Source organism: Podarcis pityusensis, assembly GCF_964106645.2.
Source record: "Podarcis pityusensis genome assembly, chromosome: 18".
NCBI classification, from domain to species: domain Eukaryota; kingdom Metazoa; phylum Chordata; class Lepidosauria; order Squamata; family Lacertidae; genus Podarcis; species Podarcis pityusensis.
The window spans coordinates 1250055-1271972 of NC_138043.1; the positions used below are offsets into that span (position 1 = coordinate 1250055).

A 21918-nucleotide genomic window follows, 5' to 3' on the forward strand; every position below is an offset into this window, starting at 1 on the left:
TGGTGCTGACCTTGAAAGCCCTAAATGGCCCAGTAGACCTGAAGGAGCGTCTCCATCCCGGACACTGAGGTTCCTCTCCTGAGGGCCTTCTGGCGGTTCCCTCCCTGCGAGAAGTGAGGTTACAGGGAACCAGGCAGAGGGCCTTTTTGGTGGTGGCGCCCTCCCTGTGGAACACCCTCAAGGAGATAAACAACTACCTGACTTTTAGAAGGCATCTGAAGGCAGCCCTCTTTGGGGAAGTTTGGTGTTTTATTATGTTTATATATGTGTGGGAAACCGCCCGGACTGGCTGGGCTGACCCAGGCGGATGGGCAGGGAACAAATAATAAAATTATGACGGTCATGATTCGCCCTAGGTGGGCAAGCTGAGGCTTGCACAGGTGTGGTCTGCGACAGAGCTGCTGCCTCCCTTTCACCTGCTGCCGACCTTGTTGGTTAATCTAACCCGGAATCGGCCAATCGAAGGCACACCCAGCGCTGCTTTGGCCCTGGGTGGCTTCCCGTACCTTGAAGTCCCCTTTCAGACGCTCATTTTTCCCCGACACTGTTCGCTAGATACAGGCCCTTCACAACAAAGGAGAGTATTGTTTCATAGGGAAAGGAAGGGCAGAGAGAGAGAGAAGAGAAACAGTCAGGAGCAAAGAGACTTTGGCCAGCTCTGTGTCCGTCCTGGGAATGAACATGAGCCTCTGTTAACGGAGAAATCTGAAGGCTCCCTTGGACAAAAAACAAGGACCCCAGCCAGGAATACCAGAGCAAAACAGCAGCCAGTAGGCTTGGTCTTTATTGAAGACAGACAGGACTCCCACCTGCCACCAGGTGGAACAAGATGGAAGCCCCAAACAAAAGAGAACCCAAACTTTTATTAGCTGCTAATCCCCATTACAGGGACACGGGTGGCGCTGTGGGTTAAACCACAGAGCCTAGAGCTTGCTGATCAGAAGGTCGGCTGTTCAAATCCCTGCAATGACGGGGTGAGCTCCCGTTGCTCGGTCCCTGCTCCTGCCAACCTAGCAGTTCGAAAGCACGTCAAAGTGCAAGTAGATAAATAGGTCCCGCTCCGGCGGGAAGGTAAACGGTGTTTCTGTGCGCTGCTCTGGTTCGCCAGAAGCGGCTTAGTCCTGCTGACCACATGACCCGGAAGCTGTACGCCGGCTCCCTCGGCCAATAAAGCGAGATGAGCGCCGCAACCCCAGAGTTGGTCACGACTGGACCTAACAGTCAGGGGTCCCTTTACCTTTTTAATCCCCATTACACCCCCCCAAACTACATCACTCATACATCATGGTTACATCATGAAAGGGGAGGTCTGGTAGCCACAATCTGAGCATCCTGGACCCTGCCCCATGGTTCCCCTCACCCTCCACCAAACACCCATCAAGTGGAACAAAAGAGATATTTACATTTCCCTGTTTCCCAGCCAAGTTCATCTCACCCTTTTGTCTTCATCTGGGTTTGTTCTTTCTGGAATGGCTACCTGTCTGGCACTCAGGTATCAGGATGTCAGGGATTATCACTCAGGCAGAGGGGCTGCTGAGGAGCTGAGCTCACATGTCTAGATGAATTTCCCAGTGAGCCAGTACATAGGAACATTTACCAGTGAATTCTGACATTTGGTATCGTGCAGCAAAGGCCCTTTGAATAGATAGGAAGAAACTGCGATGAAGTGTTTTGTGGGGACAAATCACAAAAGTCACAAAAGCGATTGTGCTGGTTTTGGTAGTGGGCTGCATGTGCGTGATATCTGCTGGAGGGGCAACCCCCCCCAACCTATACATAAATTCCTGCAACACTCTGCAAAAAGTTCAGAGGGAGGGAGGCGATCTTTGCAGGCTGTTCCGAAAAGGAGAGAGAGAAACGGATCATCGCTTGGCAGACAGGCGATGCGTTTGGAAGAGCTTGCAACAGGCTTGGCCGCCAAAGGAATATTGTCTGGTTTTTCCATGTGGGGCCGGAATGAAGACATTTCCAGGGTTTAACTCCCCTTGTCCCGGCCACCTCCGGAAATGCAACAGAGAGTGGGTTTTTTGCATTTTTGCACGCCAGTGGAAAAAACACTCTCCTCCACAGAGACCTTCTTTGGGTGTTGAAATATTAGCAGGGGGGTCCCTTTTGGAAGTGCAAATTTGGGGAGGTGCGATTCCATTTGCATTTAACTAATTTCTCCTTTTGGAAACGCGGCACAAACTGGAACGGAGCCGAGCTATGATATTCACGCTTCTCCGAATTTTGCAAAGGAGTTTTTCCAGCCCTGCAGTAATGTGTACAAAAATACGCAGATTAGGGAAAATGCACAAATTAGATGCCTCTTTCGAGTCTTTTTATTCTTTTAATGCCAACACTCCTAAAACAGGAGTTGCTTAAACAAATTCTTTATTCACTTGACATCTGGCGGGAGAGCGTTCCCGGAGACTGACTCTGATTATCGCCTGCTTGGACTACTGCCATGCGCTCTCCGTGGGGCTACCTTTGAAGGTGACCCAGAAACTACAACTAATCCAGAATGCGGCAGCTGGACTGGGGACTGGGAGTGGAGACCACATAACACCGGTCCTGAAAGACCTACATTGGCACCCAGGACGTTTCCGAGCACAATTCAAAGGGTTGGTGCTGACCTTGAAAGCCCTAAACGGCCCAGTAGACCTGAAGGAGCGTCTCCACCCCCATCGTCCAGCCCGGACACTGGGGTCCATCTCCTGAGGGCCTTCTGCCGGTTCCCTCCCTGCGAGAAGCGAGGTTACAGGGAACCAGGCAGAGGGCCTTCTCGGTGGTGGCACCCTCCCATCAGATGTCAAGGAAATAAACAACTACCTGACTTTTAGAAGACATCTGGCAGTAGCCCTGTTTAGGGAAGCTTTTAATCTTTAATGCTGTATTGTTATTAATATCCGATTGGGAGCCGCCCAGTGCGGCTGGGAAAACTCAGCCTGATGGGCGGGTCATAAGTGATAAATTATTATTATATTATTATTATTATTATTATTATTATTATTATTATTATTAATGGGCTTGTATTCCACCTCCTGTTTTCCCAGCGGGATTTTGATTTAACTAGGGCGACAGGGAGCCTCTGCTGTCCGAGAGGAGGACAACAAAAGCATCCCTTGTTTGCGACACATTCTTGCCCTCGTTTCGAGAGGGAAATCGAGCATGGAGCAGCCCCGAGAGGGATGGAATTTCTCTCCCGGTTGCAAACAACAACAGATTCTTGTTCGAGGTTTGCCTGGCTGAAGGCCCGCAGGAGCCCAAAGAGGTCCCTTTTCGGAGAGAATTGCTTTTCTGTATCTTCTTTGAGCTCTCTGCTTCCTCACTCTTGGGCTGGAAAAGGTTCCCTGTCCCTGGCAGAAGCGAAACGCAGATCCAGTTCGTCTTCAAAGGCAAACCCGTCGAATTTGCGTTTCCCGGAGCGAAACGAGAACCGAAATATATAGGTGGAATACGCCTGTGTAAAAGAATGTCAAAATATCAATCGGCTGGCAGGTTTCGACTGAGTTTCTCGTTTATAAATCGGATAACTTTATAAAATTTAAAGTTAAGCCGAACAACATGGAGGAAACAAAGCTAAGTGCGGAATCCAATTCGGGAACGCAATGCGAAGATCAGAGGTCACGTTAAATTCAATTATAAAATGATGAAGTATCAATGAAGGAACGAATGGCTGTTTATTTTTATTTTGTCTTCAACATCTATTGAGTATTTCCGTTCTACAGTTTCAAAACCAATAAAGCATTAAAAAGAGAGAGAAATGAAATACGGCCGTGCTTGGATTTTGCGACGCAGTTCTGCAACCGACCGATGTTTGCAAAAAAAAAAAAAAAATATGCACAGCACATGTACGTCAGGGGAAATAACATACCCAAACTGCTTTGTATTGCAGGGGCAAATCCTGTTGTAGTTTGAAAAATTCATAAATAAAAGCTTTTTTTTTATAATAATAATAATAAGGAAAAAGTAACCGCCTTCCCCATCTCATGGCCAAGAGGGGAATAAGATCACTGTATAAATAATCCATAGTAACGTACGAAAACTTATACAGAACAGATAGTGAACAATATAGATAGATGGATGGATGGATAGATAGATAGATAGATAGATGATAGATAGATAGATAGATGATAGATGGATAGATAGATGATAGATAGATACACACCTACCCACTGTGTTTCAGTTATTTTCTTCCAATTGACTTCCTTCATCCTCAACACGGTTCTCTTTTCATTTTTGATAAACTGTCTCCTTCTTTGTTCGTTATTTCCCCCTTTTTCTTACCATTTTTAATTTAAGTACCATAAATTATCTCCCAGAAGTGAATCGAAACAAGCCCAAGTATTAATTTGAGGGCACTGCTTTTTAAGGTTTTCCCCACTTAAAAAAATAATATATATATTATTTTTGCTTGTACTGGCCCCTAATTGCCTCTGTCAGCCTGGCCAATTCAATATAGTCAAATTGTCTTGCCGTTCTTTCATTTATTTATTTTTGTCGGTATTATTTCTTTCCCCCCTGGTTTTGGGCAGTTTGTGTTCTCGCAGCCCCTGTCGCATAAAGGAATCTTTTCTGATTTTCTCTGGCTATATCTGTGTCTAGTATCCCAAATTTTGGGGCTGCCACTCAACTTTTTCTCTTCCCCCCTGCGATTTCAGGAGAAGAGGAAGCGCCAAGCCGAGATCGAAAACAAGAGGCGGCAGCTGGAAGACGACCGGCGTCAGTTGCAACACTTAAAGGTAGGGAGAGCTGCTGGCCTGTGGCTGGAAGGAATTAGGATCTGAACCCGCTCCCCAAAAAATCGGGGGGGGGGGGAGGCACTCACTGTTTGCCAGAAGTTGCTTAAGGTCATACAGAGACATTCGGCAACTGAGGTTATGCTAAATAATGCTTTAAATAAATTTAAAAAGCAACAATAGCAACAATAACCCAGATGACCCCTTGGGGTCCCTTCCAAGTTGTACGACTCTACGATTCTTCCCTTTGCCTCTTCGTTGCCTCCAGTCAAAGACCTTGAGGGAAAGATGGTTGCTGGAAGGAGCCCCTTCGTCGACGGCCGAGGAAGGTGACGCCTTGAAAAAGCAGATGCAGGAGGACGACTTGAAGGCCAAGGAGCTGGAAGAAAGCATCCAGAGGTAAGGGCTCAGGTGTGTTATTGGCCGAGGGAGCCAGCGTACAGCTTCCGGGTCATGTGGCCAGCAGGACTAAGCCGCTTCTGGCGAACCAGAGCAGCGCACGGAAACACCGTCTATCTTCCTGCTGGAGCGGTACCTATTTATCTGCTTGCACTTTGACGTGCTTTCGAACTGCTAGATTGGCAGGAGCAGGGACCGAGCAACGGGAGCTCACCCCGTCATTGCAGGGATTCGAACCGCCAACCTTCTGATCGGCAAGTCCTAGGCTCTGTGGTTTAACCCACAGCGCCACCTGCGTCCCTTGGGTACCTTAAAATTCCTATAACAGGGAGTTGGATAATTTCGATGACAGATGATGATGAACCCTGCTGAGTTCGTTGCACAGTTTATAAAGCAAAGGGAAGGCAGAGAGAGAGAGATGCGTTCGCTGCCTTTAGAAGTTGCAGGAGATACAAGACTCACATATGTGGCTTAGGGCCCTCGTATTTATGGAACCGCCTCTCCTGGTCTGCCCCGCAGAGGACCTTAAGGTCCATAAATAACCATAGCTTAGAGGTCCCGGGTCCTAAGGAAGTCAGACTATCCTCTACCAGGGCCTTTTCAGTGGTGGCTCCGACCTGGTGGAATGCTCTGTCCCATGAGACCAGGGCCCTGCAGGATTTAACCTCCTTCCGCAGGGCCTGTAAGACAGAGCTATTCCGCCTGGCTTTCAATTTGAATTCAGCCTGATCTTTTATTTCCCTTCCCTTCCCTCCCCTTCTATGAAGATCACCCGCTCTGAGACCCCACAGCTAATTCTCCCCTGACCACCTCGCTGGCCCAAGTAGGACCAATTCAGCCAGCTAGCCCTGGGGATTATCTAAAGCTTATTTCCCCTAAATCAATTTTCGAATTTTATTGTTATTCATGTTTTTATACTGTATCTTATGCTGCTTTTTACAATTAAGTGTTTTAAATTTCTTGTTAGCCGCCCTTAGCCCGGTTTTTGAACTGGGAAGGGCGGGGTATAAATAAAAAATTATTATTATTATTATATGCCGGCCGCTGCATTGATGTGTTTCGTACGGCAGACTCCTCTGGGGGAAACTGCCTCTCCTCCAGAACAGAGCGTCACTGGCAAGGCTTCGATGTCTCTGTTCCAGGCTGCACCTCTCCCTTTGGCAAGGGCTGAACCGCGGTCCGCATTTGGGGAGGCCAAAAGAAAGGGAGAGGTTTAGAGAGGGTTATGCAAACTGAGGAAACCGTCTTCTTCCAGGAATGAGCATTCATTCCCCTCCCTCCAGAGCCCCTCTCTTCCCTTCTCCTGCTCTAAAGGGATCCGGGCAGGCAGCGGATGCAAAAGCCATCTCTGCTTTCCAATTAAGAGACAGCTGGTAGCTGTTCCTGCCTCCGGGTCTCACGGGCGAGAAAATCCCATTGTTGAGTCTTTTCAAAGTTTGCACGGGGATGAAACGGACCTGGCGGTAGCCCCAGCCAGAAGCGGATCTCTGCAAAGGTTGCTTTTCGGTCTGGAGGAAAGGCATGTTCGTGGAGTCATAGAATTAAATAATAATAATATTCACACCCCTCCCATCTGGCTGGGTTTCCCCAGCCACTCTGGGCAGCTCCCAACAGAATATTAAAATTAGAATAAAACATTAAAAGCTTCCCTATACAGGGCTGCCTTCAGATGTCTTCTAAAAGTCAGATGGTTGTTTATTTCCTTGGCATCTGATGGGAGGGAGTTCCACAGGGCAGGCGCCACCACCGAGAAGGCCCTCTGCCTGGTTCCCTGTAGCTTCACTTCTCGCAGGGAGGGAACCGCCAGAAGGCCCTCGGGAGAGGGACCCCGGTGTCCGGGGTGGAGACGCTCCTTCAGGGATACTGGGCCATTTAGGGTTTTCAAGGTCAGCACCAACCCTTTGAATTGTGCTCGGAAACGTCCTGGGAACCAATGGAGGTCTTTCAGGACCTGTGTTATGTGGTCTCCACTCCCTTCCAATGCCGTTTCCCTCTTCCAGGCTGGAGAAGGAGCTGGAGCAACTGGAAAACGGGATCTCAGCGTCGTCCACCAAAGAGAACATGGCTGAGGAGACACGGGCGGGGGGCAAGGAGGACAAGGGGCCCCGCACACCGAAGGTAAGAAGCCGTCCTTCTCTCCCCCCCCCCAGCCTGAGAATATATTTATTATTACAGTGGTGCCTCACAAGACGGAATTAATCCGTTCCGCGAGTGTCTTCGTCTAGCAGTTTTTTCGTCTTGCGAAGCAACCCTATTAGCGGCTTAACGGATTAGCGCTATTAGCGGTTTAGCGGCTATTAAAGGCTTAAAGGCTTAGCGGATTAGCTGCTAAAAGGCTATTAAAGGCTTAGCGGCTTAGATAAAGGGGGGGGAAAGCGGGAAAAAAATCTCAAGACTCGCAAGACATTTTCGTCTTGCGAAGCAAGCCCATAGGGAAATTCGTCCTGCGAAGCAACTCAAAAACGGAAAACCCTTTCGTCTAGCGGGTTTTCCGTCTTGCGAGGCATTCGTCTTGCGGGGCACCACTGTATTACTATTAATAATATTAATAGTAGTGTTGGAAGCTGCCCAGAGTGGCTGGGGCAGGTGGATAGATAGATAGATAGATAGATGATAGATAGATAGATAGATAGATAGATAGATAGATAGATAGATAGATGTAAACTGCTTAACTTATTATTTGCTGATGTTTAATTTCACTGTATACTATGGGATCCTAATGGATTATTGAATATTGCTTTATTTGATATGAGCTGTCTATTGTGACTTTTTATATTGAGTCAGATTGTTGCTATAAATGCTTGATGTTTTAACTACTACTACTACTACTATTACTACAACTATGTGTGTTGGAAGCCGCCCAGAGTGGCTGGGGCAGGTATAAATCTATTTATATATAAAAAATCTCAGCCTGGCCTGCCCCTCAGGGTTGTGTGACCTAGGCCACCTCAAATTCAGGAGATGGTGCTGGTCTGGCTCCCGTGTTTTTAAACTTTGATATACTCCATTTAAATATATTTTCTCCCCCTCCTCTTAATGTCTGCTTTCTTTTTCCACAGACTCCTCTAGGCTCGGCCAAAGGTAGGTACCTTTGTTTGTTTCTTTCTTTGTTTGCATCTATATCCCACATTTTCCTCCAAGCTGAACGTGAGCCAACGGCGTGTTGCATCAGCAAAAAAGTCCAGTGCTATCCACAAAAGTCCAGTGTCCAGATCAAGAGTCCCTCTCGATTCCGGCTTGGTCAGACCGCAGCTAGAATCCCGTGTCTGGTTCTGGGCACCACAATTTAAGGATATTGACAAGGTGGAAAGTGGACAAGATGATCAAGGGTTCTGGGAACCGAGCCGGATGAGGAATGGTCGAAGGAGCTGGGGATGTTTAGCCTTGGAAAGAGGAGGGATAGGAGAGCCATCTTCTGATATCTCGAGGGCTGTCCCATGGAAGAGTGTACATACGTGCTTCTTTTCTCCTGCTCTGCAGGGCAGAACTCGAACCCGTGACTTCCTTAGAGGGCCACTGGGGCGGAGGTCCTCTACCCCCGTTTTTAAATCCCGGTTGGATTTCAAAAAGGAGCAACAGCCGTACCTCCCCTTACGTACCGGGGAGGCGAACGCAGCAAACCCGGAAGTATTTTTCTGGGTTTCTTCGCTGCCGCGCATGCATGCGCAGAAGCGCTAAACCTTTTATTTTTTTTAATGGAACCCCTTCTATAGGATCCTGCATATAAATTTTCCCTCGGCCCTTTTGCTGGCCCGTGTAGGACCAGCAGGGATAGCTGGCCCTGGTGAATATTTGACGTCTCCTCTCCTTACGGTCTTGATTTATGGGCCGCCAGTAAAACGAGGCTGCATTTTAAGCCGTATTTTAATCAATTGCGGGGAGTTGTTTTGTTTTTTTCAACTATATTTTATATTTGGTGTTAGGCGCCCTGAGCCCGGTCTTGGCTGTGGAGGGCAGGGTATAAATAAAAAATTATTATTATTATTATTATTATTTATTATAAACCACACCCCGCACATGCGCAGAAGCGGCGCCTCTGTATGACATCAGAGCAGGGAGCAGTGCATTGTCCTGCTGTGATGCTAGGTTGGTAACGCCAAGGTTGCGGGTTCGAGTCCCTGCCTTGTGGGGGGTTGGACTGGATGACCTTCAGAGGTCCCTTACGACAGCTCTGTGATTCTAACTCCCTCCCCACCCTTCTCCTCCTTGCCCCCCAAGTGGAAAACAGAGCCTCCAACAGCCCTTTAAAAGTGGTGGAAGGCGGTGGGATGATGAAGGCAGGTAGGTCGGATCGTGGCCTCTTGCTCTTACGGGCGCACTAATCCTTTAAGCTCTTGGCTCCCCCAAAAAATGGGGCGGCCGGGGGGACGACGGCAAGCCCCTCTGCCTGACTGTAGCGGCATGCTGCTTTCGCCTGCTTTCGCCGGGAGTGGGGTGGGGTGGCCTAACTATCTCGGGGGAAACCCCTGTGTTTTTTGGGGGGCAAACCCCACATGGCTTAATTGGTGATGGGTTAGAGTGGGGCCGGATTTACGTATAAGCTAAACAAGCTCTATCTTAGGGCTCCACTGGATGTACATTTCCAAAATATTATCTATCTATCTATCTATCTATGCCAGTGTCGGATTTACGTATAAGCTAAACAAGCTCTCACTTAAGGCCACACTCTCTTGGGGGCCGCCAAAAGATTTAAAGGAAAAAAACAACTGGATGTACATTTCCAAAATATAAGATAAAAAACAAATAAAATAAAACCTACATACAGCAACAGTGTTTTGTGTGATGTAGGCTCCTGTGATGTAACGTATTTTTCGCTCTATATGACGCACCCGACCATAAGACGCACCTAGTTTTTGGAGGAGGAAAACAAGGAAAAAAATATTTTGAATCCCACAAGCATGAAAAGCAAGAGGGATCGCTGCACAGCAATCTCTCTTTCTCTCCTGGCTTCAGCGATAGCTGCGCAGCCTGCATTCGCTACATAAGATGCACACACGTTTCCCCTTACTTTGTAGGAGGGGAAAAGGGCATATTATAGAGTGAAAATCCTGCCAACCTAGCAGTTCGAAAGCACGTCAAAGTGCAAGTAGATAAATAGGTACCACTCCGGCGGGAAGGTAAATGGCCACGACTGGACCTAATGGTCAGGGGTCCCTTTACCTATAGAGCGAAAAATACGGTAAGTCATAGGCCACGCCTGCTCGCCTGCTCCCGTAAATATCCCTGGTTTGCTCCTTTCTGTATATAGGGTGCCTACATTCTGCATGGACTGGTTGCAGGGCAACATGCGCAAACGGCTTGAGATACCTATGAGGTCCGTAAATGACAATATAGCATATATTCAACACAAAAAAACAGTGGCAATGTGTTGTGGACAAAGGACAGCTGGACATATAAAGGGCCCCATTACCTTCAGGAGCTGAGGGCCTCATCCAACCTAAATCCGGCCCTGGGTTAGAGAACGCCATGCTTAAACTCAAGACTGAATCCTGCACTTGAGAATTGCTGCGTCAATTTCCCCCTCCTTCTTGATTCCAGGCTAGTGCTCTCTCTCCTTCTATATATATAATTTTATTTTATTTGTACCCAGTCCACTTTGGGCAGCGTCCAGCGTACGCGAAACCATTATAAAACATTAAACATTAAAAACTTCCCCTATGCAAATCTCTCTCTCTCCCCCTCCGGTTGCATACGAAATTATTCCACCCTCGGGGCATATCAGGACCGTTATCCAAATTTTACAGGCTTTTTCGGCTGTTCGCGCTGAGCAAATTGAACCGGCTGTTGCATTTTCAGCTGAATTTGGGGGGACCACCTGAACCCCCCAAAAAGGTTCTTCATTTGCCCTCGTCTTACAGTTCTTAAAAATTCCCGTTCGCATTCCGCCCAGCACAGATCTTGCAACATAACTCTTCCCTTTGTGCTTGAACCGAATGTGTGAGCAGCAGTGCCTCTGAGAAAGTGCAGAGTGCTTTTCTTCACTGCCGTTGCTGTGGGGGGGTTTGGGGGGGTGACGTTTGGCATGGCAAAGGGGAGAATGGAACGTGGTCTCCCCAGATTCAGTCCACAATTCCTCCTCTCGCTCTCTCCAAATAAACAAACAATACCGAGAAGAGCTAATCGCAGGATCTAATTGGAAAATTTTGTGAATAAATAGATTTGCATTTGTTCTAATTGCGGGAAATAATTGGGTTCTTAAAAATGAATTAATTAAACAAACAGATTTGCATCCGTTTCGCTCCGGCGGCAGAAACCAAACTCCACAGCTCAAGATGAAATCAATTTGCGTTATTTCAGCCTCGCAGGGGAATCGAAGGGGGGAAGAGTTAGATAAGCGCTAACGCATTCTAGGTTAGAGGAAATGACATTACGGGAGACGAAATGCGCTGGGTGATATTCTAACACCGAGGTTTAATTGGCAGCTTCGGAGGAATAGATCTGCGTTCTTTAATTGCGACTGCAGAACTTAATGGTTTTGTTTGTTTTGAATGGATAAAAGAGTTGAAGAATGGATTTCACCAAGAATTTACTGACTCAAGGCGGGGAGTTGTACCCTACCTAGAGTAGGCCTATTTATACGAACGAGCCGAAGTACATCATGCTGGGTGTCTACTCTGAGTAGTAGGGCTGAGGTTGGATAAAGCCCATTTTCACTGGAGAAGTATTGGAGGAGACATCTTTTTTTCACGGAAGAAACGTTGGAGGGGATGGAATAGGACGTCCCTATTTCCAGGGGAGAAACGTTGGAGGGGATGGAATAGGACGTCCCTATTTTCAGGGGAGAAACGTTGGAGGGGATGGAATAGGACGTCCCTATTTTCAGGGGAGAAACGTTGGAGGGGATGGAATAGGACGTCCCTATTTTCAGGGGAGAAACGTTGGAGGGGATGGAATAGGACGTCCCTATTTTCAGGGGAGAAACGTTGGAGGGGATGGAATAGGACGTCCCTATTTTCAGGGGAGAAACGTTGGAGGGGATGGAATAGGACGTCCCTCTTTTCAGGGGAGAAACGTTGGAGGGGATGGAATAGGACGTCCCTATTTTCAGGGGAGAAACGTTGGAGGGGATGGAATAGGACGTCCCTATTTTCAGGGGAGAAACGTTGGAGGGGATGGAATAGGACGTCCCTATTTTCAGGGGAGAAACGTTGGAGGGGATGGAATAGGACGTCCCTATTTTCAGGGGAGAAACGTTGGAGGGGATGGAATAGGACGTCCCTATTTTCAGGGGAGAAACGTTGGAGGGGATGGAATAGGACGTCCCTTTTTTCAGGGGAGAAACGTTGGAGGGGATGGAATAGGACGTCCCTCTTTTCAGGGGAGAAACGTTGGAGGAGATGGAATAGGACGTCCCTTTTTTCAGGGGAGAAACGTTGGAGGGAACACCTCTGTGTTGGAAGGTCTAGGCTATCATTTGCAGCCAGCTCCTACCGGAGCGAATTTTGCAAGCTGCATTCGCCGTCCTCTTAATATATAAATGAAGATGAGGAGTGAAAATTTACTGGTCCACCTTGAGCCTCACGTTCCTCACTAGCCGGCTGGAGGGGGGCAGGCGAACCCAGAAACTTCAGGCCAGCCCTGGAGGTCTGGCATTCTGAATATGGGCAGGGGGGTGGGATTGGGGGTAAAGGAACGGGTTGTTGTTGTTGTTGTTTAGTCGTTTGGTTGTGTCCAACTCTTTGTGACCCCCTGGACCAGAGCACGCCAGGCCCTCCTGTCTTCCACTGCCTCCCCCAGTTTGGTCAAACTCATGCTGGTAGCTTCGAGAACACTGTCCCACCATCTTGTCCTCCGTCATCCCCTTCTCCTTGTGCCCTCCATCTTTCCCCACATCAGGGTCTTTTCCAGGGAGTCTTCTCTTCTCATGAGGTGGCCAAAGTCTTGGAGCCTCAGCTTCAGGATCTGTCCTTCCAGTGGGCACTCAGGGCTGATTTCCTTCAGAATGGAGAGGTTGGATCTTCTTGCAGTCCATGGGACTCTCCAGAGTCTCCTCCAGCACCAGAATTCAAAAGCATCCATTCTTCGGCGATCAGCCTTCTTGATGGTCCAGCTCTCACTTCCATATATCACTACTGGGGAAACCAGAGCTTGAACTATACGGACCTTTGTTGGCAAGGTGATGTCTCTGCCAATTTCATTTCCTACCCGTTCCTTTTTTTTTTAATGAACGGGTAGGAAATGAAATTGACTGGTTCCTCCCTCCTGCCTGGGAAGCAGCCTTGCATTCCTGAATTGCCAGAGGTTTCAAAGGTCAGAGAAGACCTTTTGCAAGGTCGAAGCATCCTAAAGGCAGCTGGACCCCCCTCCACAAAGAGGGCCATTGCCCATTAACCGCTGCAGAGTTGTCACGCGCCAAATAAAATAAAATAAAATAAGCCCTTTCAGCAAGGGGCTCGACTCGATAGGTTTCCATGCCGCGGGCTGAAATGTCATTTATATAACCGCGTTCGGTGCAAATGCAATTTGCTCCGTAAAGATCGGGTACGGCGGAGAACAGAAGTAACGTTCTGGCCTCGCGTCGCACGTTTTGGAGCAAGTATTCAGGCATATGTGTCGGTGCCCAGCTTTTTCATTTTTTTTTACAATAATGTTTATTAAGTTTCATACAAACAAAACACATATTATAAAATAAATGAAGCAAAAACACACACACGAAGAAAACAAAAATAAAAAAGTGTAACAACAAAAACATAAGCAATACAAGTTAATTAATTAATTAGACTTCCAACCTCATAAACATATTACTTGACTTCCTCCCGTCTGAATTTTCTTGTAACTGAATGTAGCAGTTTTCCAACATCATTATTCCAAAAACAATATTCCAATTATAGTCAAATTTCTTAACTTTTCTTCACATTCTAAATCTCGTTTATTTAATTAGCTCCTAATTTAAACCTAGGCCTATATGGTACTTTCAGGTAGCTTCTAATTTTTTAATGTTACAATATTTATTCAAATAGTCTTTAAATTTCTTCCAGTCTTCAATCACATCTGAAAATTTCCCAACCTTATCACTTAATTTACATTTCTTACTTTCACTGTTACCTTTAAATAGTGTAACTAATATCTCTCTTCTTTCTCTTCTTTGCAATATTTCATAGAGTTCTCCTTACAAAACTTCTTGTAGTCCTACTCGCGTAATTTGTTGATTACAGTTCAAATAATTTGTATAATTCTTCCAATCTTCTGTAAATCTCTGCCAAACGTAATCCGTTCCGGAAGTCCATTTGACTTCCAAAATGTTCAAAAACCAAGGCGCGGCTTCTTCTTCTTCTTTAATCCAAGTCCTTCATTATGAAAATTAATACAGCTTGCACAAAATTCAGTGGCTTCTGATTGGATCAGGTACACCGGAAACAAACGCCGACAGCCGCACCGGACGTTCAGCTTCCGAAAAACGTTCGGAAACCGGAACACCCGCTTCCGGGGTTTCGGCGTTTGGGAACCAAGGTACTGCTGTATGTGTGTGTGTATATATATATATATGGACGTGGGTGGCGCTGTGGGTTAAACCACTGAGCCTAGGACTTGCCGATCAGTAGGTCGGCGGTTCGAATCCCCGCAATGACGGGGTGAGCTCCTGTTGCTCGGTCCCTGCTCCTGCCAACCTAGCAGTTCGAAAGCATCTCAAAGTGCAAGTAGATAAATAGGTACTGCTCCGGCGGGAAGGTAAACGGCGTTTCCGTGCGCTGCTCTGGTTCGCCAGAAGCGGCTTAGTCCTGCTGGCCACATGACCCGGAAGCCGTAAGCCGGCTCCCTCGGCCAATAAAGCGAGATGAGCGCCGCAACCCCAGAGTCGGCCACGACTGGACCTAATGGTCAGGGGTCCCTTTACCTTTACTATATATATATATATATATATACACTTCCTCACTAGGTGCAGTCCAACAGATGAAGCCCCACGGGCGCCAATGGGAATTAACACGAAGCAGGGAAGGGCTGCTTTTTGCAGGCTGCGCTCGGCACTGTAGACAAGAGGCTCCCTTTCTCCTTACGGGGACGGACGGACCCTGCGCACCGCTTTCTAACCGCACCCCTTGCACTTTGGAGCTTGCCCCCTCTGCACCCGCTTCGCGGCCTCACGCCTTGCTCGTGCGACGCACGCCTTGCTTTCCAGTGGGAGTCGGGGCCCCGGGAGCTGTGGTGGGGCGGCAGGGCTTCACTCTCCTGTTTGCCCCCCAGCTATGTACTCTGTGGAGATCACGGTGGAGAAGGACAAACTGACGGGCGAGACCAAGGTCCTGTCCAGCACCACCAGGCTGCCCAAAGACCGCTCAGTTCAGGGGGTCAAGGTGTACGAGGACGAGATGAAAGGTACGCGCCAGCGGAGGGCAGGGTCCGGAAAACGGTGCCTGGGAGGTCGTCGTTTTTGCCATCTCTGCAAACTCACAAATCTTAATTTGATGTTTTACGTTCGGCTGCAAGCCACGGAGAGGGGCCTCCCTTCCAACCCCGAAATGCAACGCAGCGTAGAAACTATTTGAAATGAAATGAAATAAATAGGTTCCCCTAGCTTGAGCAGATGTCTGCTCCTATCATGCCACGGGGCGCTGCGTAACGCAGGAAGTAACGCAGAAATGGGGATACTGTGAGCCTCTGGATGTTGCAAGGCTCCGGCTCCCATCGTCTGTGACCATTGGCCATGCTGGCCGCTGGGAGTTGGAGCTTGTCAATGTATTATTGTCAGTGTATTGCATTGCAAAGGGGGTTGGTCTAGATGACCGCTGGGTGTCCCTGCCAATCTGCGATTCTACGGTTCTTTTGATTCCAGAGAAGTCAATGGGTTTACTCCAAGGTAAGTGACGGAAAGATCGCAACTTCTGATGGTCCTTGCAGAGGCAATAATAATAATAATGATATTTATACCCCGCCCATCTGGCTGGGTCTCCCCAGCCATGCTGGGCGGCTTCCAGCAGAATATGAAAATACAACGATTCATCAAATATTAGAAGCTTCCCTAAACAGGGCTGCCTTCAGATGTTATCTAAAGGTCAAGTAGTTGTTTGTTTATCTCCTTGACATCTGGTGGGAGGGCGTTCCACGAGGCGGGCGCCACCACCGAGAAGGCCCTCTGCCTGGTTCCCTGTAACCTCGCTTCTCGCAGGGAGGGAACCGCCAGAAGGCCCTTGGACAGGGACCCCGGTGTCCGGGGTGGAGACACTCCTTCAGGGATTCTGGGCTGTTTAGGGCTTTCAAGGTCAGCACCATCCTTTGAATTGTGCTTGGAAATGTCCTGGGAGCCAATGTAGGTCTTTCAAGACCGGTGTTATATGGTCTCCACTCCCAGCCCCCAGTCCAGCGGCCACATTCTGGATTAGTTGCAGTTTCTGGGTCACCTTCAAAGGCAGCCCCACGGAGAGCGCATGGCAGTAGTCCAAGCGAGAGATGACCAGAGCATGCACCGCTCTGGCCAGACAGTCCGTGGGCAGGGACTGAACATGAGTCGTTCTGCCCACCGATGAAACACTCTTAACCACTGAGCATGGTTCCAGGTCGGGGCTCAAGGCTTTTTCTCTCTGTCTCTTTTCTTGCAGTGGTGCATGCGGTCCGCGTCGAAGACGGGGCGCTGGAGAACGGCTTGCAGCAGCTCAGCTCCTCCGAGGTGGACGAGCTCATCCACAAGGCCGACGAGGTGACCCTGAGCGAAGCTTCGGAGGCGGCCAAGGAGCCCCGCAGCAACCCGCCGAGCCAGAAGGCGACCCCGAGGAAGGAGATCACTGGCGTGCAGGCGAAGCCGGTGGAAACTCCAAAGTTGATGCCGGCCAGCCAAGGCCCCGAACCCAGCGAGGAAAAGCCGGTCACCATGATCTTCATGGGCTACCAGAACGTGGAGGATGAGGACGAGACCAAGAAGGTCCTGGGTCTCGAGGGCACCATCCGGGCGGAGCTGGTGGTGATTGAGGACGCCGAAAACAAGGCAGCATCGGCGACAGGGAAGGATCACGCCCCTCCGAACGGCAGCGCGGTGGCCACGTCCGTCCCCCAGAAGGTGGAGAATCAAGCTGGGGAGCCGCCAGCAGCCAACAGCACCGACCCCAAAGACGCAGAGCAAGATCTCGACGCCAAGAAACAGCGCTGCAAATGTTGTTCGGTGATGTAAGACGCCCCCCCTCGACTCTACAGCCAATCAGGACTGCCTTCTCTCCCCTCCCTCTCCCCCACCTCTTCCACAAACTCCTAGGTTTATTGTGGTTGGTTTTTTTTAATTTTTAATTAACAAGACATGCAGTTCCCGCCGCTCCCAGAGGTTTTGTTTTTCTGTTCCCTTTAAGTGACTGGGGAAATATTATAATGCAAGAGTTGGTGGCGGCGGCTGGTGTCTGACGCCCAGCGATGGCCCTGCTACATCCCGTTTCATCTCGGTTCGCTTTTTCGTAAGCTGAACAGATGCGAAATATATTTATTAGACGCTGTTGTCCTCTCCCCGCCGCTCCCTTGCTCCGAAGCAGAATCAATCGGGAAACCTTAAACCGCTGTGGCCAAAGTTTCTTGGACTCACGCTCAACCGAATATGAAAGAAAGGGAATCGGGTGCGTTTCGGTATTTCCGCCGCTTCGGAACGAACGGGCACGATTTCCGCCAACGGACTTTCCTTCCGGAGAAGGAAATTTAACATCGATTAAGGAGACTCTTCGTTCTTGCGCTTCTGGGGACCTTTGCAAATCCGCCGGCGTTCGAAGATCGCTTCCTGGGATCTCCGAGAACGTCACTGGCCAGGTTTCTCGTGCCAACGAAAGAATCCGGCTTGGTAAAACCTAGTTTTGCGCACACATACCCTGCCCTGCTGACGTTTAAAAAGGCGGTGTTTGGGGTGGGTGGGAGACCAGGGTGACGGGAATCGGCTGTGGTCCGAGAGCAAACGTCCGGACACTGGGCTTGGCGATCTGCTCCGTCGGCGAGACAATCCCATTCTCCGCGGCTTCGTGGGAAAGCGTCGTGCGAGTCCCGGAAGAAGTTTTGGGGAGATTGCGATGGTCGGACCTTGACAGCTCTGAGACCGTCGGTGTTGACGTGGCTTCATTTTCCCTCCTTAATTCTTCGACGGTTACCTCTCCGGCTTGTAAAAACTGTAGGACTGACCAGCGGTTCCAAACCGAAACCCGGTCGGGAGGAAAATACAGGAGAGGCTGGTTGGTTCGAGCAAAACGGGGGCACCGACCTGCCACGTTTGGTGGGTCCTCAGCCAACCTTCTCTCACTGCAACCAGACCCTCAGGTGGTGACCCTGACTGCTAATTCCCTCTCATTCTCAGTGTTGCCCCTTGTTGAGAAACTAGGAGGTCGGGTGGCCACCTGCCACGAATGCTTTAGCTGAGATTCCTCTATTTTGTGGGTGGGGTTTGGGCGAGAGGACCCTGTGGGGTCATTTCCAACTCTATGATCCTGTGAGTTGGCTCCTCTGGCGCCACCTGCTGACATCCTCCCGCCTCGCAGATCCAAATTGTCCTGGCGACTACCGCTGGCAAAAGATACTTACTCGCTTAGGTGAGGGCCGGCAAGCGAAGCCGAGAGAGCCAGCTGGGAGGGCCTGATCCGTCCCAATGATTAGCATGGCTGCAGAAGGCTCAGACAAGGGGGCGAGGCAGCCGGGCAGCTCTAGCTAGGCTGGGGAAGCCGGACAGGTGTGGACAGAGCAGGTGAGCTGACTGAGGAGCAGGGGCAGAAAGGATTTAGATTAGGGAGGTGGGCTTCTGGAGATTCCTGGCGCCTCTGACCATTGGGCGTGCCAGCCACCTCTGAGGCTGATGGGAAGCGGAGTCTACTGCAAACTTTTGCTGGTCCAAGGGGCTTGTCTTTCCACTGCCCACCCGCCCCCCTTGCCAAATTCGAAGTGCCAAAGCAGCCAGGGCTTAGGGCGTGTCGCTTGGGTTTCACGGGCCTACAGAACAGGGTTCCTGCCCTCCCCAGCCACAAAAACTGAGACCTGGGGTGCTTTTACGCAGGCAGCTACAGCTCAACCTCCTGGTCCCTACGGGGTGATCAACCACCCTCTTCGCAATCACGGAGCGGCCCGCCTAACAGGGGTGTTGCTGGGTTCTCTGAAAGGTGCACACCGGGCAAATTTGTACCAGATTTACGTCGGTCGCTGTATATGTGTTTGGACCAGTGTTTCCCCTCGTCAGTCAATTGCTTACTCTGTCCATCAGCTGCCTCTTCCTGCTCTTCTGCCCGTCACAAGCCCTGGCACAACCTACTGGAAGGCTCCCAGCCTCCCGCAGCCACCTGTCCCAATGGCCAGCAGTGGCCGCTGTGCCCAAGTCCGCTTCTGCCTCCCCAGCTATGCAGAGACGTATTAAGCGCTAGCAGCTGTTCCTGAATTTGCATCTGCAAAGTTCATCCCAACCCGCGTCTCCTTTCTGTGCCCCCTTTGTGATGCGTGGAAGGCCACCCTCTGTTGACCCACTTGGTCCACGCTGGCATAAGGAAGTGCCTTGAGGGATCCCCAACCTGCTCATCTCATGTCCCCCAACGTTTCTCCCCTGAAAATAGGGACGTCCTATTCCATCCCCTCCAGCCTTTCTCCGGTGAAAATAGGGAGGTCCTATTCCATCCCCTCCAACGTTTCTCCTGTGAAAATAGGGACGTCCTATTCCATCCCCTCCAACGTTTCTCATGTGGAAATAGGGACGTCCTATTCCATCCCCTCCAACGTTTCTACCCTGAAAATAGGGACATCCTATTCTATTCCCTCCAACGTTTCTCCCCTGGAAATAGGGACGTCCTATTCCATCCCCTCCAACGTTTCTCCCCTGAAAATAGGGACATCCGATGTTCTATGTTTTATTATTTTTTTAATATGTTGGAAGCTGCCCGGAGTCAGAAGGGTGGGGTATAAATGATAAAATCATCATCATCAACATCATTTTTATTATGAAATAGGACCTCCCTATTTTCACCGGAGAAAGGCTGGAGGGGATGTAGGTCCATCTAGGCACACAACTCCTCACATCTGTTATATCACTGTTTCCAACATGGCGGCTCCAAAATGGGAACAGGAAGTGGGGCAGTGTCTCTCCCTTCCGTTCCCCCCTCTCTAGGGTTGGAAGACGATGTTGTCTTGACAGGGGTTGCCTCTCAAATTTCCACAGACCAAGCCAGTTTTTTGGGGGTGGGGAGGCTGGTGAGAGCAAAGGAGGTTCCCCCAAAACCAGTGCTGATTGAAAATATTGAGGAGGAAAAGTTGAGCCGAGATAACTAATTGGGCCCTAAGATGCTTGCAAGATTGCGCTCAGAAGTTAGGACAACGCCAAGCTTATAAACCGGTGTGGGATTGTTGCATTTACTGCGCGATCAAAGAATAAATCGGTGGATGGTAGGAGATGCTGGGAAGTCGGGGAGTCGAGGACTGCGCTTTGAAGAGTGTAGAGAGAGGGAATTGAGCAGATTCCGGGAATCCCTTGGGATCCCTTGTCAAGTTTTCCCTTTTTTAAGGGAAATCCCCTTATTCAGAATAGGATTCCTCGCAAGAAAAGGGAAACGTTGACAGCTATGCCTTGGGTCAATGGAGTTTGGATCCACCAGGCAGAGGTGAGCAGGCCCACACATTCCCCCATTTCGTTATGGGGAGCTGAAGAATGGGGGGCAGAAGGGGAGAATTTGACACCCCACAAAAAAAATTCCGAAACAGCATTGGGGAGGTGGGTGCCAAGACCTCCCCAAATGTCTGATCCAATGGGCTTTATTTTTCTGGGTTGTTTTTGGCCTGGGACCCCAAATTCCGTTGTCCTGACCAGGAAGTTGACCCCCTCTTAGAACGTTTGCCCTCCCCAAGCCTGGCTTTTAGGGCTGGAGCAGGTGGAGGAGACCAGATAGGAACTGCTCTCCTGCCTTCTCAAACAGGCGCCGGACATTTAACGCCGCCGTGTCCTTGCTGGACGTGGGGCATCGTCCCCGCTGTCCCCCGCCCTTAGCCACCCTTATCAGGGAGGAGACCAGGGCAGCTGGATGTCTCTCCATGCCACTGGCCAGCCAGCCTATTCTCCTGTCCTCGGTGCCACCCAAACAGCCACATGGCCGCGATTCACAGAAATATATGTGGCGAGAACCTGGATTTATTTGAAGACCACGGGAGGGAACAGTCAAGCAGCACAAATTTGAGTGAGGGTACCATCAAACGCGGGACGCGGGTGGTGCTGTGGGTTAAACCACAGAGCCTAGGACTTGCCGATCAGTAGGTCGGCGGTTCGAATCCCCACGACGGGGTGAGCTCCCGTTGCTCGGTCCCTGCTCCTGCCAAACTAGCAGTTCGAAAGCATGTCAAAGTGCAAGTAGATAAATAGGTACCGCTCCGGCGGGAAGGTAAACGGCGTTTCCGTGCGCTGCTCTGGTTCGCCAGAAGCGGCTTAGTCCTGCTGGCCACATGACCCGGAAGCTGTACGCCAGCTCCCTTGGCCAGTAAAGCGAGATGAGCGCCGCAACCCCAGAGTCGTCCACGACTGGACCTAATGGTCAGGGGTCCCTTTACCTTACCATCAGGTTCTCCGGAGATGTCACGTCTGGTGCGTCCGCCCCCTTCTCTCGCTCCTCTGTCTCATCTAGCGTGTAAGATGTGGGGGTCCCCACTCCACCCCACAAGCCCTCCTTCGTGCCCCCGGTCCTCTGTCGCAGATCTGGCCCCCTCGGCTTGCCCTTCCCTCGTTTCTCCGCAGCTTTATCGACCACCCACCACCAGCTGTTTCGACGTCCCGCCTCTCCCTGCCACCAACCTCGCCGCTGTTTCCCTGCCGGTTGGTTTGTAATAATGCCTGAGCAGAGCAAAATAATAATAATAAAGGTGTGAATCATCTGGGGGGACGAAA

The 21918-nt window shown here is 49.8% G+C and overlaps 1 protein-coding gene across 2 annotated transcripts in view; it reads left to right on the plus strand.

The window, feature by feature from the left end:
* PALM (paralemmin) overlaps positions 1 to 21918 on the plus strand; it is a 50619-nt gene extending 28701 nt beyond the window's left edge. Inside the window, exons 3-9 of one of the 2 annotated variants that reach the window (XM_080989111.1) lie at positions 4644 to 4724; positions 4990 to 5120; positions 7121 to 7238; positions 8180 to 8201; positions 9339 to 9401; positions 15303 to 15434; positions 16655 to 21918. In XM_080989111.1, coding sequence (XP_080845237.1) covers positions 4644 to 4724; positions 4990 to 5120; positions 7121 to 7238; positions 8180 to 8201; positions 9339 to 9401; positions 15303 to 15434; positions 16655 to 17220 — 1113 coding nt within the window. In that variant the 3' untranslated portion in view covers positions 17221 to 21918. The remainder of the gene's footprint in view (positions 1 to 4643; positions 4725 to 4989; positions 5121 to 7120; positions 7239 to 8179; positions 8202 to 9338; positions 9402 to 15302; positions 15435 to 16654) is intronic. The other variant, XM_080989112.1, reaches the window with a different exon arrangement.